This window comes from Schistocerca serialis, chromosome 1 (genome assembly GCF_023864345.2).
Source record: "Schistocerca serialis cubense isolate TAMUIC-IGC-003099 chromosome 1, iqSchSeri2.2, whole genome shotgun sequence".
NCBI lineage: Eukaryota > Metazoa > Arthropoda > Insecta > Orthoptera > Acrididae > Schistocerca > Schistocerca serialis.
In genome coordinates, this window is record NC_064638.1 from 84,121,940 (window position 1) to 84,137,882 (window position 15,943).

General features: G+C 41.8%; 1 protein-coding gene across 1 annotated transcript in view; it reads left to right on the top strand.

Moving 5' to 3' along the window:
• LOC126480242 (trithorax group protein osa-like) overlaps positions 1 to 15,943 on the top strand; it is a gene marked incomplete at its 5' end in the record, with an annotated part of 286,292 nt that overhangs the window by 158,897 nt on the left and 111,452 nt on the right. Inside the window, 2 exons of the mRNA XM_050103963.1 lie at positions 2,872 to 3,066; positions 7,207 to 7,269. Of these exons, the coding sequence (XP_049959920.1) occupies positions 2,872 to 3,066; positions 7,207 to 7,269 (258 nt within the window). The remainder of the gene's footprint in view (positions 1 to 2,871; positions 3,067 to 7,206; positions 7,270 to 15,943) is intronic.

Here is a 15,943-nt window from a genome sequence, read left to right on the forward strand (position 1 = left end):
CACTACATTTTGCCCGTATATGCTTTTAATCGCTATAGAAAGTCACGACTTTTCATAAATTACAATAAAAACCTAATGGATTATGACAACTAGGGTCATATTAAGAGTTTTACTACCTTTTGAACAACCTCTTTAAAAGACTCCTGAAATTTAAAATCTGTAAGCCGTAAATGTACAAAATTTGTATATCCACTAGAACTCAGTCATTCACTCGTTGACATTCTCCTTGAACAGAAATTTCTGTAATAACTTATAAATTTTATAAATCGACTGAAATCCGCTAAAGACGTTCGCAATAATAAAAATGTTTCCTTTTCATATTGCACTATATCACATATACGGCGCCGTCATTCATTGAATTGACGTCTTGGTAACTGAAAGCGCAGTCTTGGTGCAGTACACATCCCTGCCAGAAAACCAATTACGACACTGAGTGTTAAAGCAACACGACCTGCTGTTTATCAGTGACATCAGAGTTGTAATAAATAACAGCCCACACATCCCCAAATATTGTACTGTTCATAAAGGGTTGAATCGCTTAGTGCTGAAATTACATGTTGCTGTCGAACAATCGCGGAGTGCAGGTGCAGTTCATATTCCAAATCATGAATACGGTGTCCTGTCTATTCCTGCCCATTATCAAGTATTCCCTGTATTACGGGTGGGGACTCTACTTGAAGTACGTGAGTACAGCATACGCACAAATGGAATCTCAGGGCCATCAGTAGGCTAGCGTCGTCTTGTTGGAAACCAACTCCTGGACTTGAAGCTTGGAAGCCCGCATCTCGTGGTCGTGCGGTAGCGTTCTCGCTTCCCACGCCCGGGTTCCCGGGTTCGATTCCCGGCGGGGTCAGGGATTTTCTCTGCCTCGTGATGGCTGGGTGTTGTGTGCTGTCCTTAGGTTAGTTAGGTTTAAGTAGTTCTAAGTTCTAGGGGACTTATGACCACAGCAGTTGAGTCCCATAGTGCTCAGAGCCATTTGAAGCTTGGAAAGATAACGTGTGGAACAGCAGAATTCCTTCGATGTATAGTAGCACAGTAGTACACGTTTTTTGATATGGAAAATCATAGACGGTATAAACTTTGATTATTCGTGAAAGATATAACATTGCTAATCCTAAATACAGTTTTTTTCCGCTAGCGACATCAGAGATTGTAACATTGCAATGTTAGGGACAGAGACTAAGAAGGTACGTTAGGATGCAGAAACAATAGCAAGATATTTCTAGCAGAGAGTGCTATAGTGAAGCTTGGAACTAGCAACCATTAGTTTATTCTTGTCTCACTGCCGATCGTTTCTCCCTTCTAGCAAGCTTTCTGTTTCTTCCAAGACCAAATTACAATGTAAAGAAGTTTCAAGTGTCTGTGACTATGAAGCCCAAATTGTGCAAGTAACTGGCAGTTTTATATGACACTCACGTACCATTGTAGTGACGTCGGCCGAAATCTGTTAGTTGATCGCAAGCTACTTCTTCACTATATCTACACTACGACAGTCTCCGCGAGCCACCTAATGATGTGTGGAAGAAAGTACTTTACATACAGCTGCCACTTCCCTCCTTTTCCTGTTCCATCCGCGTATGGTTCGCGGGAAGAACGATTGCTGGTTCGAATCTCTCTAATTTTACCTTCATGGTCTTTTGACGAGATGTACGTAGTAAGAAGCAATATATTGGTTGATTCTTCTGGAAACGTACGCTCTATATGTCCTTGAGGCATGAATGCCGCAGGGAAAGATCGTTGGAGTTACAGTATTTCCACTGATATGAAGACACTACGAAAGTATGTCAAAAGGAACTGCAGCTCCTTCCTTCTTCAACGTCCAATACCCATAAGCACAGGAACTTCAGCTTTGAGACTCTTACGTCAATGTAGTTGTTAATCATATTTCCTAATTTGATTTCAAAATGTAGGTGTAGTTCTATGCTAGATGACGATTAAGACCTGACAATTAAAACTATCCGATAACAATCGCTATCTCACCCTACCTTACTATTCTGAATGATTTACAACCATGTTTGCTGTCATACGACTTTGAATACCTGCGAAAAATTATTTAGCCTCATTATTTTCATTATTGCAGTGGAGACGTATCTATTTCAACTTAATTTATGGAGTGAAATCTGAGATCAGAATGTTGTGAAGCTTAGTTTCCGCTCCTGCGGAAAAGGTGCGGTAGGAACCGTGGAGTACGGCCACGTACATCTCACATTTACAGGGACAGAGCTAGAATTCACCAGCGGTTATTATTGGAATAAATTATTTCTCAAGTCGATCATCTATTTTGCTCAAATCAAGATATATTTTGCAGGTGTTTGTTTCCGACATGATTACTGAAATGAATATTTTATAAATAAATAATGAAATTAATATTTATAAAGAGGTCTTCTCCGTTAACGAAGATTGCCCTTAAAACACGAATTAGCGGAAAGAAAATATCAAAACAGATTCACTGCAGACAAAACTAAAACTGGAATGGGGACTACTGATCATAACTACTCCTTCCGACTAGTCAAGCACGTTCAGCATGTTATTCAGAAATCGAACACATGGTCATCATCAAACATATATTCCGTAAACTTGGAAAACAGAGCAGTTAGTGGCGATATAGCCGGCACATTTCGATTCCAAATTTTAGTGCCTATGAATGATTACAGTGTCCAGAAGCGCTAATAACGATTTGCGCACCATAGTAAAGAAGGTGTAATTGTGTGCAAAATGATATACTACGTTTGATGTCCTGAGCTACCTACATGATCCTGCGGCCGTTCCAGGCTGACAGTACGAGCTGTATAAAAGATTCGCGACATTGGCTGCTTGCTGTTATTGTTGTGCTGCTCACTTACGATGTAATTCTGCTTTCTGCCACAGCCTGTCCGGTTGTCCGCGTGCCGACCGGTCACAAATCCAGGCGCACTCACAAGAGCTGAAGTGCCCGACACCGGGGTGCGACGGCTCAGGTCATGCCACCGGTAACTACTCGTCGCACCGTTCGCTGTCGGGCTGCCCACGCGCCAACAAGCCCAAAAGCAAGCCGCGCGACGGTCAGGACTCCGAACCACTCAGGTGAGCACCAGAGCAGTTCTTTCACCCGCTACAGCATCTTACAGGCCGAATACGGTACACTGACACATGCTTCGCATAGCCGAACGCATGAATCACAAAAACAGCCAAGTTTGCCTTATAATCTTCAAGACTTCTCCGTCCATTCAATTTCCAATTATACTGCGCAACACAATTAAAGAAACACTCTTTCGAAACCTCTTAATTGTTTCCCATTGTGACCCAGAAGTTCTAAATTTGGCTGAAAGTTGCCTACAACCTTTCTCTGTAATGGAGCAAAAGCGTGGTGCCCTGCGACGTAATCCTCGGGCTCGTCGACGCTTCAGACAGCAAGGAGTCTACACACGTGAAAAAAAGGCCAGAGCTCAGAGGTTCATGTATGGTGTAAAATGGGTTAATGATGTCACACTGGCACCAAATTTTGCCAGAATTCTGCCCAATGCCACCGTGGATATGTCACACAGTGGGAAGATCGACGCACACACATCTCACCCCTCCTTTTGACACCTCCGCGATGTAGGCCACAACCACGACCCCCAGCGTTGTAACCATGCGGTTTTCATATGAGTGGCCGAGGAAACCATTTACACACACAGCCGCTCATGATAGACACGTAAAAGCCTCAGGGGGTGGCATAAAGGTCGTCAGTGAAACCACCCCTTCACCTGAGGCATTGATTCCCACACATTTCGCAGCCGAAATCGACTGTTCACAGTGCGATGGACTACAGGACGACATTATTGACAATTTCAATTTTTGACACTGATGACACCTCACTGACACTTCAACCTCTTTGCAAATACATCGAACCCAATGAAGGTGCCGGCCGCGGTGGCCGAGCGGTTCTAGGCGCTACAGTCTGGCACCGCGCGACCGCTACGGTCGCAGCTTCGAATCCTGCCTCGGGCATGGATGTGTGTGATGTCCTTAGGTTAGTGAGGTTTAAGTAGTTCTAAGTTCTAGGGGACTGATGATCTCAGATGTTAAGTCCCATAGTGCTCACAGCCATTTGAACCATTTTTTTGTGAAGGACCTGGAAATGCCGTGTACTCGTGTGAGGCCGTATTAGCAACACTTAGCAGAACTTAAAAGGGCCTCGTCGTGGTCTCCATTCGGCCAGCTGGTCGGTTCACGTAATACCAACATTTATGAGGCATACAGATGTGACACTGTCACGATGGAGGACTGCGTGGGCATGTCGTCGTCAAAGTTGCAGCAGAACACGTCTGATCACCACAAGGGGGGATCGCCATGTTATACACCACAAATATCATTACCACTTCACATTAGCGCTCGACATCCGAGAATAATAATGCACGCCCTGCAACATTCTGTATAATCCTGCGCCATTGGTCAGAGAAGACTAGAGAATTATCGTCCCATCTGTTGGCTGCAGGTATCACCAAAACTCAAACGGCTGCATTTGGAGCCGTGCCATGGCCAGAAAACATGAACTGTTGATGAATGCCATCGCACTGTGTTTAGCGATGATTAGCCGTTCTGCACTGCCCTATATGACCATCGTCGGCGGGTATGGCGCCGAGCTGCAGAAGCATAGCGGTGTTCTTCAGGGCGTCATGGTGTTGGGAAGTCATCGGGTATGACTTCAAATCACGTCTCGTACTGTTAGAGGCAACTCTGACGACACAACGGCACGCCACGGGTACACTGTATCTTCATGTGTTACCTCTCATGCGACAGCATCGTTGTGCTATTTTTCAACAGGACAACGCCCGTCCACACATGGCATATGTGTCCATGAACTGTCTACATCTTATGGAGGTACCTCCATGGCCAGAAAGATCCACAGATCTGACCCCGAAGTAAGATGTGTGGGACCAGCTCGGACATAAACACTGTCTCAATGCCAGTACCCAGGATATTAAGAACGAGTTACAACAGTCGTGAGCGAGCTAGTGAAAATGGCTCTGAGCACTATGGGACTTAACTTCTGAGGTCATCAGTCCCCTAGAACTTAGAACTACTTAAACCTAACTAACCTAAGAACATCACACACATCCATGCCCGAGGCAGGATTCGAACCTGCGACCGCAGCAGCAGCGCGGTTCCCGTCTGAAGCGCCTAGAACCGCTCGGCCACAGAGGCCGGCAGCGAGCTAGTGCGTCTCAGGAGACGACGCCAACGGTTTTATGACACCTTTACCAAACGAATCAGTGCATTCATCCAGGCCATAGGGGATGCAACGTCAGTGAGGAAAGTCGGCTCATGCTGTAATGTTCTTTGTGAATTTGACTCGATTTTCAAATCAGGGCTATAACAACACATCTCCTCTCAACCTGTGAGGGTTCATTTCGTTTCCGTCTCCCTTTTTGGATGTTTGATTTTTTTACTCAGGTAGCGTGTGTGAGTGTGTGTGTTTTATGTTTCACTTCAAGAATTTATTTATTGTTATTGAGAAATAATCCATATAGTCGACTGCAGAAAACAAATAAATTTCTAATGGACACAGTTATTGACTTCTGTGATTAACCGAAAACTTACAGACGATTTTTATCATGCTAATAACTTTGTAAGGGAATGCCAGATTAATCTTACTTGCGATGTGATCCTCATAAGGCGTAATTTCCCGTAAATGCAAAGTCAGTAGGTGACATAAAATCGTCGACTCATGAAAATGTGTTCGGTTAATCGGCTATATTGGGACTATTTAAAGAGTTCTCGTGTGGTATCGCTCTATTACCAAATTAATGTTCGTGTTTCTAATTATGTATTTGCAAGAACCTGCATAATACTCTCATAATTAATACGATGCAGTTTAACGAATCTGTTACTTTCTAGGATGAACTTTCACTCTACAGTGGAGTGTGCGCTAATCTAAGACTTGCTGCAAGTGTGTGCAGGGCCGGGATTCAAAACTTGGACCTTTGCCTTTCGCGGACTAGTTCTCTGCCGATTGAGTTATCCAAGCACGACTCACGACCCACCCTGATATATTTAGTTTCACCAGTAGCTCGTGTTCTACCTTCCAAATTTCCACGAAAGCTCTCCAGCTTTCCGATCTCGATACTGCGATGAGATGGATGTTAAGGAATATCATACTACAATATAATGTGGAAGGAGTTGCTAACTCGGCTGAATCAGTGTCGAAACAGATTTATCGATTTCTGCTGTATCAGTGTAGTTCAAAACCTTTTCTTTTTTTGTCTAGAACCTTACAGCTCTCTGGTGGGCGACAAGAGATTGTGACGTAACAATAAGAAGACACGACGGTTTTTTTCAGTGCCGTTGTTGTTTACTAGTTTGTTTGACTATGTGTGTGTGTGTGTGTGTGTGTGTGTGTGTGTGTGTGTGTGTGTGTGTGTGAGAGAGAGAGAGAGAGAGAGAGAGAGAGAGAGAGAGAGAGAGAGGTCATGTAAGTGATATGTCAAGTGATCCTTGTATTAATCGAGTGCCGCTGTGTGTCCAGTTTTAACAGAGGTCAGAGCCTACTGGAGACGACCCCTTCATGAAACAATTGAAAACGTCTGTTTTTAGGATGCCACATGGAATATAAATCAGATATCAATTACCTGCATTGGACAGGTATGCTTATTTTTAGTTACATAGGAGTTACAGTTATCGCAGCTCTAACGTGGAAGCTGTGCATGAGTGAGTCTCTACCCCTAATGGCAGCTGTAGTTCTTTCTGGCCATTACCAGTCCGACTTTGGGTGAGGAGAAACTGTTTCAGGCAATGGAAACGAAATACAAAAAAGGGAAAAAATCTCTTCTTTGGTTTTTCAGTGTCAGTTTTCGTTGCATGGCAGGTAGTGTGCTGCTGCTTTCTTTTCGCTCCCCCTGGAGCTGCTATCGCAGGGGTCGGAAGGACGGCGTCATGCACGCGCGAGATGCCAATTTCCTCGAGATGCGTGTAGATGCGGGCGCGGCCGAGAGGGGCGCTGCCTCTTTATCAGGCTGGACCCGCTTGTCAGCCGACCGCCCGCAGCGCCCGTTGTCCCTGCGTCAGCGCGGCCTCAAGTTCATTGTATCTGCGGCCGGCCGCACGGCTGGACAATCGCACTGAGCCTCTCTCCTCTCTGTTCTGTTCTGTGCGTATGTAAGAGTTGCGCGGCCGGCGACAGGGACAAAGGCGCGCGCCTGCCATTGTGCTAGCTACAAAGCGACTGCTTGTGTGTTGCCGCAGGTGCCCCATCCCCGGCTGCGACGGCTCCGGACACGCCACCGGCAAGTTCCTGTCGCACAGGAGGTAAGTGGTCAGCAAGAGCAGCGGCTGCGTGGTAGGCTGGCAGTCTGCGGAGCAACAGCAGCCGGATCCGAGGAACCATTCCGTCCGCATAGAGGCTGTCTGGCACTTTACTTGGTAGTAAAATTAATTAGAAAGGAGGTATGATTATCACCATCCGGCTCCAGACTTCCTCAGCCGCATTTCAACAAGAATAACATCCAGTAAGAGAGCATTAGGTTCTTGAATTTCCAAAGAGTAATATCAGGCTAGTCTGTTTCGAATTTAGTGGTTACTTTATATTCCATCTACAGTAGTCTAACAAACAAGACCACTTTTAAGTGTATCTTCCAACCCTTTGCCTAGACTTATTTTGGACAGTACTTCTAATTTTTTTCAGATGCGTGACACAAAACTATGTGAAGGCAGAGAGTCACAGAATAGCACTTTCACAATAAGCTATAATGGAGTCACAAGTCACAGAATACCACTTTCACAATAAGCTATAATGGAGTCACAAGGCACAGAATAGCACTTTCACAATAAGCTATAATGGAGTAACGCTGTTTTCTTCAAAACCGAGTTAAAGTTGTGTTTGATAAGCAATATTGCCGAAAGTACTGATAAAGTTGTCATTATACTATACTTTCCATTGTAGATATACAGATATGCTGTATAGTGCAAAGCAGAATATCTAACGTCATTGCACAAATTGTGCTTCCACTTTTCTGTCTTTTTGTCGATATAATTATAGACACTTATTATTATAAAACGCTGCTAAAGCAAAACGTACTGCATACGTTCAGGATAATCGGTAACACCAACAAATTTTAAGTAATAAAAGGTAACAGACACCTTCATTCACAAGTAAATTAGAATACACTATTTAGCAGTAGTTTATTTAAGAAAATGGAGTTTACCTGAATTGTGTATGAAGTAAGGGTCTTCGCATGAGTTTAAAATAAACTCGACAGTGCTGAACTGACGCTTCACTAATGACCCCGTTGTTGAAGGGATTTATTCCAGTCCACCTCCCTCCGGCCACGCTCATTTCCGCACTGAAATAAAAGACTAAATTATTCAGAGAGAAAGGTGAACGATACTCTAAACACCAATGAACACTATTCACTACATCAGCCAAAGTTATACTGTGCAATAATATTTTATGTTGACTTCTTTTCGCTTTTCTCTTCAAATGAAAATTTACTGATCGATGTATCGCGAAACGGAACGAAACAGTGCTAGAAAATTTCTATCTCCGGGTACACGGGTAGGTGCTGCGTTTCAAATTATCATTTCCGTGTAATCTGTACTTCAGAAACCACGGAATAGACGCGTGCCCCAACAGTTTCGTACTTACCTTTTTGGCTCCTTTCAAATTTAATCTGTAAATTGGCAATGGGAATAAGTGCTGCTTTATGCCTTCATACATCTTTTAGTCTCTCTTCAGTCTTAAGCATGTTTACACGAATAACACGATATAGCGAGTAAAATGCTTGCACCATCTCCTGCGAATCTTAGTGCCTCGAAATTATCCCCGCAGAATGTCGCCGTAGTGTTTTAAATATTCCGACTGTCTATAAATTCAACAGTTCTTGCAGTATCATCCATATGTTGAGGTGCCTTACGTTAGAGTATTGGTTGTCAATTTGGAAGTTGTCGTCCAGTTGGAGGCGTTTTCACTCCTCGAGGGGCGATAGAAGCAAAAGAGGCGTGTTGGGGCACTACAACGACACGGGGGCTTTTTTAGATTGTCAGTCACTTCAAAAATGAGATCAGAACAACTTATCAAAAGTATAAATACCAAAATGACATAAAATACAATTTTGTTTTGCAAGAATATTTTAACTTCCAAAAGCTGCATTGATATCGGCAAGTGTAATAAACGTCTAAGAGTCAACACGTGGGCATGAATACAAAAAGCTTCAAGAGAAATGTAGGAACAGAGTCAGCATGGGCCAGCAGCAACGGAGCGTCAATATGGAGACTGGTGAAGCTGCTTGTATGTCTTTGTATGAAGTGATTGTATTTCGTTCAGCACAGTGAAAATATGTCGTGTATAATCAGTGGCATAACCAGTTTTCTCTGAATAGCTGAGAAAAATAATTGCCGCCAATATTCAAATGAGTTCTTTAAATATGAATTCCTTCCCTTGCCTGCAAATAGATAATTATTCTTGTGCCTCATTTATGAAAAGACATTTTCAAATGAAGCTATGAAGCCTCATAGACTGAGTGATCATCTTGGACAATTGTATCCTAACAGAACGATTAAGTCTCTTTTATTTTTCCAAGCTTTAAAATTACAGTTCGAGAAAAAAAATAGTGTTGGCAAATCACACGGATAACGTACTGCCGGCCGGAGTGGCCGTGCGGTTAAAGGCGCTGCAGTCTGGAACCGCAAGACCGCTACGGTCGCAGGTTCGAATCCTGCCTCAGGCATGGATGTTTGTGATGTCCTTAGGTTAGTTAGGTTTAACTAGTTCTAAGTTCTAGGGGACTAATGACCTCAGCAGTTGAGTCCCATAGTGCTCAGAGCCATTTGAACCATTTTTTGATAACGTACTCTCAGCGCATATTATGGTCTCCTTGCCTGCTAAAACGCCTTTTTATTGATAGTGAAATCTGGGAAATCGCAGCTATTGGGAAAACATAATTAATGTTCATCTGTTAAAAATATCAAATTTTACAAAAATATATTGAATATTATGAAATCTACGGCCTGAATTTTAAAAAGTGCTAAAATCATTGAAAATATTTTTGGTTGTCTTTTTTGCTTTTAGTCCTCGTTTTACAGCAGTTGCTGTTATAAAAGTAATTAAGGTTATATACGACTTTTGCGACTGTAACATAGTCTTATTTAGACCAAACGCGTTTCGCTCTATTTCGAAGCATTATCAGTGGTCAGTGATTGGTAGGAATTAAAAAATCTGACCACTGAAGATGCTCTGAAATAAAGCGAACGGCTAATGGTCTACATAAGGCCTTCATAATAGTCACAAAAGACAATTTACAACCTATATTAATCGTATATTTTTCAACATGGGTAAATTTAAGTTATCTTAATAAAAAGTTATTACGCACAGAATATTTCCTATTTCTCAAGGTAGGGTTTTGTTACGGCACTACTTCGTACGTGGTACGGCTGGTATACAAAGTAAACACTGACTGCTTTAAAACTAGGAAGACGTGCCGACGGTGGTTAGTGAGGGCGAAACAGTGATAGCGCTGGCCGCCATTCCAAGGCAACAACGGTGCGCAAGTTGATAAACGTATAACCTTCATCTCATAACCTTTATCTTCATAAAATGCTTCCATTAAACCATAATCTAATATACGTTTACTTACAAACTTGAGTACCAGTACCTATCTTAATGCCTGTTGCGTGTTCCAAATTATATTACTGATTATAACTGAATAATGCAGAACTTGCTCCCCAGTTTCCTTTTTTTATATATATAAGTACTAGCTGAGCATCCAGCGTTGCCTAGGTGCATTTACTCCATTCTTCTGTTAATCCATCTCCTCCTTCCCCTTCTCCCCATCACCTAGTCCCCCCTCCCCCTAACCAATATTTCTCTATCTCCTTCTACCCTACTCCATGTCCATCTACTCCTACCCCTCTTTCTGTCCATTTGCTCCTCCTCCTCCTCCTCCTTTTCTTCCTCCTCGTCCTCCTCTCTCTGTCCGACATTTCCATCCCCCTCTAAGTACATCTCCTCATTACCCCTCTAATTTCACCTCCTCACCCCCTCCTCTAAGTCAAGCTCCTCTTCTCTCCTCCCTCTGACCACCTTCTCCTTCCCTTCTCTTTGTCAATCTCCTCATTCCCCACTCTCTGTCCATCTCCTCCTCCTCTCTATCCGTCCATCTCATGCTCTTCCCTTCCTCTCTACATTTCCTCTGCCCCTGTCTGTCTCGGTTCACCTCCTCCCCTCAACTGTATCCATCTCCTCCTAACCCTCTTTCTGTCCACTCCTCGTACCCACGTTCTCTCACCATCAGCAAGTTATCACATCCACCCCAATAGCAGGCTGATGGTTCTTACCACACCAGTGTTTCTTTACAAATAGTAAGTAATATGTGTACAGAGTCTGGATGAAAATTGATCCAGGAGCGTACATGGACCCTTCTACCCATAGATTTGGCAGAGTACGCACATGTCACGTATCTTTCACAGATATTTAGCTCACGCACAAATATTTGTACACATATTTCACCTGTATCTGTAAGGAATTTCGCCCCGCAGTTTCGTTTTCACGCAGCTCAAACTTTAAGACGGCTTATCTTTTGAAATATGTGTCATATCGTAATATATGTTTGCAGCTACATTCACTTTTATGTGTGAATATTGTCTGAGAAGTGCGTTACGAATAGATTTAGTAAAAAAGCAGTAATAAATTTAAACATGATGCTGCAGTTTTCCAGGCATCTCAGTGTTTACGATGTCATATCTCCTGAACTACGTGTTGTACAATAATATAATTTTGCAGCTACATTCAGTGGTATATGTGAATATTGTCTGCAAAATGTGGCGTGGATACAGTTGGTAGTATAGAAGTAATCAATTAAAACTTCATGCCTAATGTGGCAGTTTTCCGCATGAAGAGCGAAAACGTAGTACGCTAAAACTTTTTTTTCTTTCATCATTTTGTGGGGGTTGTCAGAGCAAAAAAGATTTGTAAAGGTTTGAAATTGTGTAAACTTCCTTAAAAGTCAGTAAGTGCTCTCATTCTCAAACAATGGATGAATAAAGTCTGGTTTTCACGCACGTCTTTTTCACCTCCACCCCCATTCTTTGATACGTGCGTGTACTTAACATGACCCTCCTCCAGGGCAATATTCACACATGGAACATTCACCCATGTGCTGATAAGAAGCGCAGCATATCAAGAGAGCTAGTCAGGATACCTACGGACATGCTTCGTTCTGCGATGTGCATAATGCAATCCTGCGCTTTCAGACTCATCTGGACACAGATGGACGCCATATTGAGCCCCTTTCGTGACCAGTAATGGTACCGGTATGTAATGGTATGACGTACCGTAGCAGCGTAGTGTTTCATTTGTACCGATTCTGCATTATTTCTCTTCCCCATGTCATTGACAGTTATGCAATCCAGTTTGGTACTCGTACGGTAGTTAGTTTTCGTGTTGTAACGTGTTAAATAGGGAAAGTTTAATTATAACCACATGATACGTTTGGTTTCACAAGATACCTCGGAAATTTCATCATTTAATGGGACGTTTTCATTTTATGTTCCCATCAACCTGCTTCATACTTAAGCCCACACTAAATCAGCGTATTCTTCTGTCGAAAACATGAAACACAGTAAAATAAAACTAGCATACTTGCTTACAAGCAGCGAAGTGTACAATATGGATATCGAACTTGCGAACTTGGTGAAAACTGCAATGCAGATGAGTCGAAACCAAGCATTTCCACGTCACTTTTGCGATAAATGTTGCATGACCGTCAAATTTTTACCTGACCCCCACTTTTCATATCAAGCATTTTTTCTGAAATGTTGTATACCGATTTATCGTTGCAGTACATCTTCTTTCAAGTAAAAGCATGAAAATTAATTACGAACGAAGAGATTCTCAAGCACATTACAATTGCTGTTTAGAACAATGTGACTAATTTAGCATGACTGTGGCCTGTTCCATCCTCTATTCTTGACCAAGCTCAGCTAGAAGAGAAATGGAATGCAAATCGATACTGAGACGTCGTAATCATGCTCACGTTCAGATTCGAAAGCAGGGTCGTCAATGAAGAACAAAACTTGTCACTGAATGCACGTCTGTTATGAACGCCAACGTACTGGCAGAAAGTAACTGACCTCCTGGATGGAGCGTGCTGCTGTTTATACGCATATCGAATATTGGAGAATACACAAACATTACTGCATTTGCCAGAAGATTAGTCATTGAACTTTTTCCTTTCTCGCCTCGGTACACACGCCGTCTTAACTGTTGACATTCATTGGCCTTAGCTGGTAGACACATAAACCAATTTTGCAAAGCTTTGGTAACGATCTAGGTAATATTTTTTGGAGTAACATCTCTCTTAAGGGGAAAATGTCGAACTAGTGTCTTTAGTTTGAACTCTGAAAAGTGTAAGGAAAAATAACACAAAATATCGGCCTGTGTATGTTAAAAAAATGTAAACCGAGGTAACATGTACTACTCGATATGATACGCTGTAATGAATCTGGTAATATGACGGTTGCTCCAGCTTTATAGGGAGCAAAACTAATAATATGAAATCCGCACCAGTTCAGTACAGTCGTCGTCTAGCTAGCTCCTGACAAGCAATCCTTTACGGCGACATCAGCTTAGTATTTCGAAAGTGATGAGATACTGTTTTGGAATTGTCGGGGGTACTGTCTGAACAGCTCGAATACAACGAATTAAGCCTTCAGGTTTACTTCATTCAACTTTTGGAAGAAAGGATATACATGACAGTTGCCACTCAGTCAACAGGCACTACAGTTGTTTTGTTTTTGAGATAACACATAGATAGCCGCACGCGTTAGCACTCCGCTTCCTGGTTACGGGGAGGCGTGCCGGCTCCAGATGTGAGCCACAGGGCTGATTAACGACTCGGGCCAGTGTGCCGGCCAGCCTATGTATTGCTTTTAGGCACTTTTCCACATCCAACTACGTTTTAGACCGGGCTTATACCCATGTCCCGCCTCAGTTACACGTTTCGCAAACACTTCACAAGCGCTCTAACATTTTCACGTAGGTTAACACAAGACGCACACAGATGGGGTACACAAATTACATCTCTGGTGCGTAAGGGGTGGCGAATGGAAGGACATCCAGCAACCCTCTACCAAAAACATTGCAAAATCCAAATTAACATATTTGACCCCGCACAGAACGGGTCAGGAATAGGAAAAAGGAGGAGTTGCATATTTTGGGAAAGTAATGATTTTTTTTTTCAGACTTGATAGAAAATAAATAGTGTCTCAGATATACGATTATAACCTACCTACCGTCAGGAGGATAGTATTTCATGAAGAGAACAGCAAGAATAATAAACTTGACGGCAAGGCATTTTTAAAACAAAAAATATTTATCCCCAGGAATAAACATACCGTTAAGGGGAAAAAGTCAGTACTATGCGGTCTGAAATTTGAATGAAGTGGATCATCGTGATAGTTTTCCGGTAATTATTGCCTTCAGTGCGTGACTGCCAGCGTACTACGTTTGTGGCACAGATGTAATTAGTTTAGATACTTCCATTTAATATTGTAGTTTTATGTACAACCTTAGTATACCATTTCACGCACATCGATAGAGATAAATAAAATTAATGTTCAAAGCAAGAGTTAACTGACTGCTGCTTTATTTGCACTTTATGTTTGCATGTTTACTACCATAACCTTTCAACAACATACTCCACGATGTGCGTAGCTTTTTACAGCTATCTTGGAAATATATTGTAGACAGTATCTAAAATATAATGGCACTAATGACATAGTTAAATACTCTTAATTATTATAGAAGAAGACAGACTAGCTGAACTAAGTTTGGTAAAGCTTCCTGTCATTGTTTTCCGTGCTATTAACAATTAGTTAATGTCTTAGAGACAAATACAACACCCCCTGAAATAAGTTATTAACACCCTTGGAAGTACTTCTTCATTCGTCATTCTGTCAGTCTACTTCAATTTCAAAATTTTTCTCCGTGACCACATTTCGAAACTATCCTATAATACGTTCTCTGCGAAGCACTCAGGGAAACTCTTTCTTAATTCTATGGGAATTCTTTTTGCTATCAACTAATCTTTTAACTCGTTAAAAGTCTTTTATTAACAAATATTCTATTTTTTTTCTTCATTAACTTCAATTTTCTGTCATCAAAATTCCTAAGTACCTAAAAGACATTACTTCTTACAAGGTCTTCCCTTCCAATGATATTTTGATGAAATTTTCCTGTTTGTTGATTTTTATCAATTTTTGTTTTTTCTGTATTTACCCTCATTTCACACTCTTTTCCCACTTTTACGATTATCTTCGTCATAATTTGTTCTTTTTCAGACTTACCCAACACAACTTAGTCATCTGCATACTTAATTGTCTTTATCCTCTCTCGACCTCCTATTATGCCGTCTGGATTTTCTACTATTTTGTCTTTTAGTTTCTTAGCATAAATAATGAGAATCGCCGGTGACAAGAAACAACATTGCCTAACACTCACTTGTTTCCTCATCGCCAGTCATTAGACTTTCTGTCTTGTGTAGTCCATTTATCAGTCTTGTCACCTTCTAGTCTACACCAATATCCTTTAAGGTCTTCAGAGGTATGCTCCATTCCATTCCATTCTATTCTATTCAACGCCTTTTACCAGTCAACAAAACAATTGTACGTATTCATGTTAGCTTCTAGCATTCTGAGTTCTATCAGCCTGAAACATACCTTTTCTGAATCCAAACTGATTCTCTCCCATGGTTTCCTCTATTTTTATCTAATCTTCTGAACAAGAGACATGGTCTTCGTAATTTGTCATATTTGAAATTAAGTGTCCTGTAGTGGTTTAATAAGTTTCGTCTGGATATTACTGTATTACTCATGGTCTTTGGGGTTTAGATGTTATTTTATCACAGTCACTGCTTTCCTATTTCTAGGATCCTTAATGTTTCTCTTCACTTGACATCTCATATCGGTCCACAGTCCATTCTGTCATACT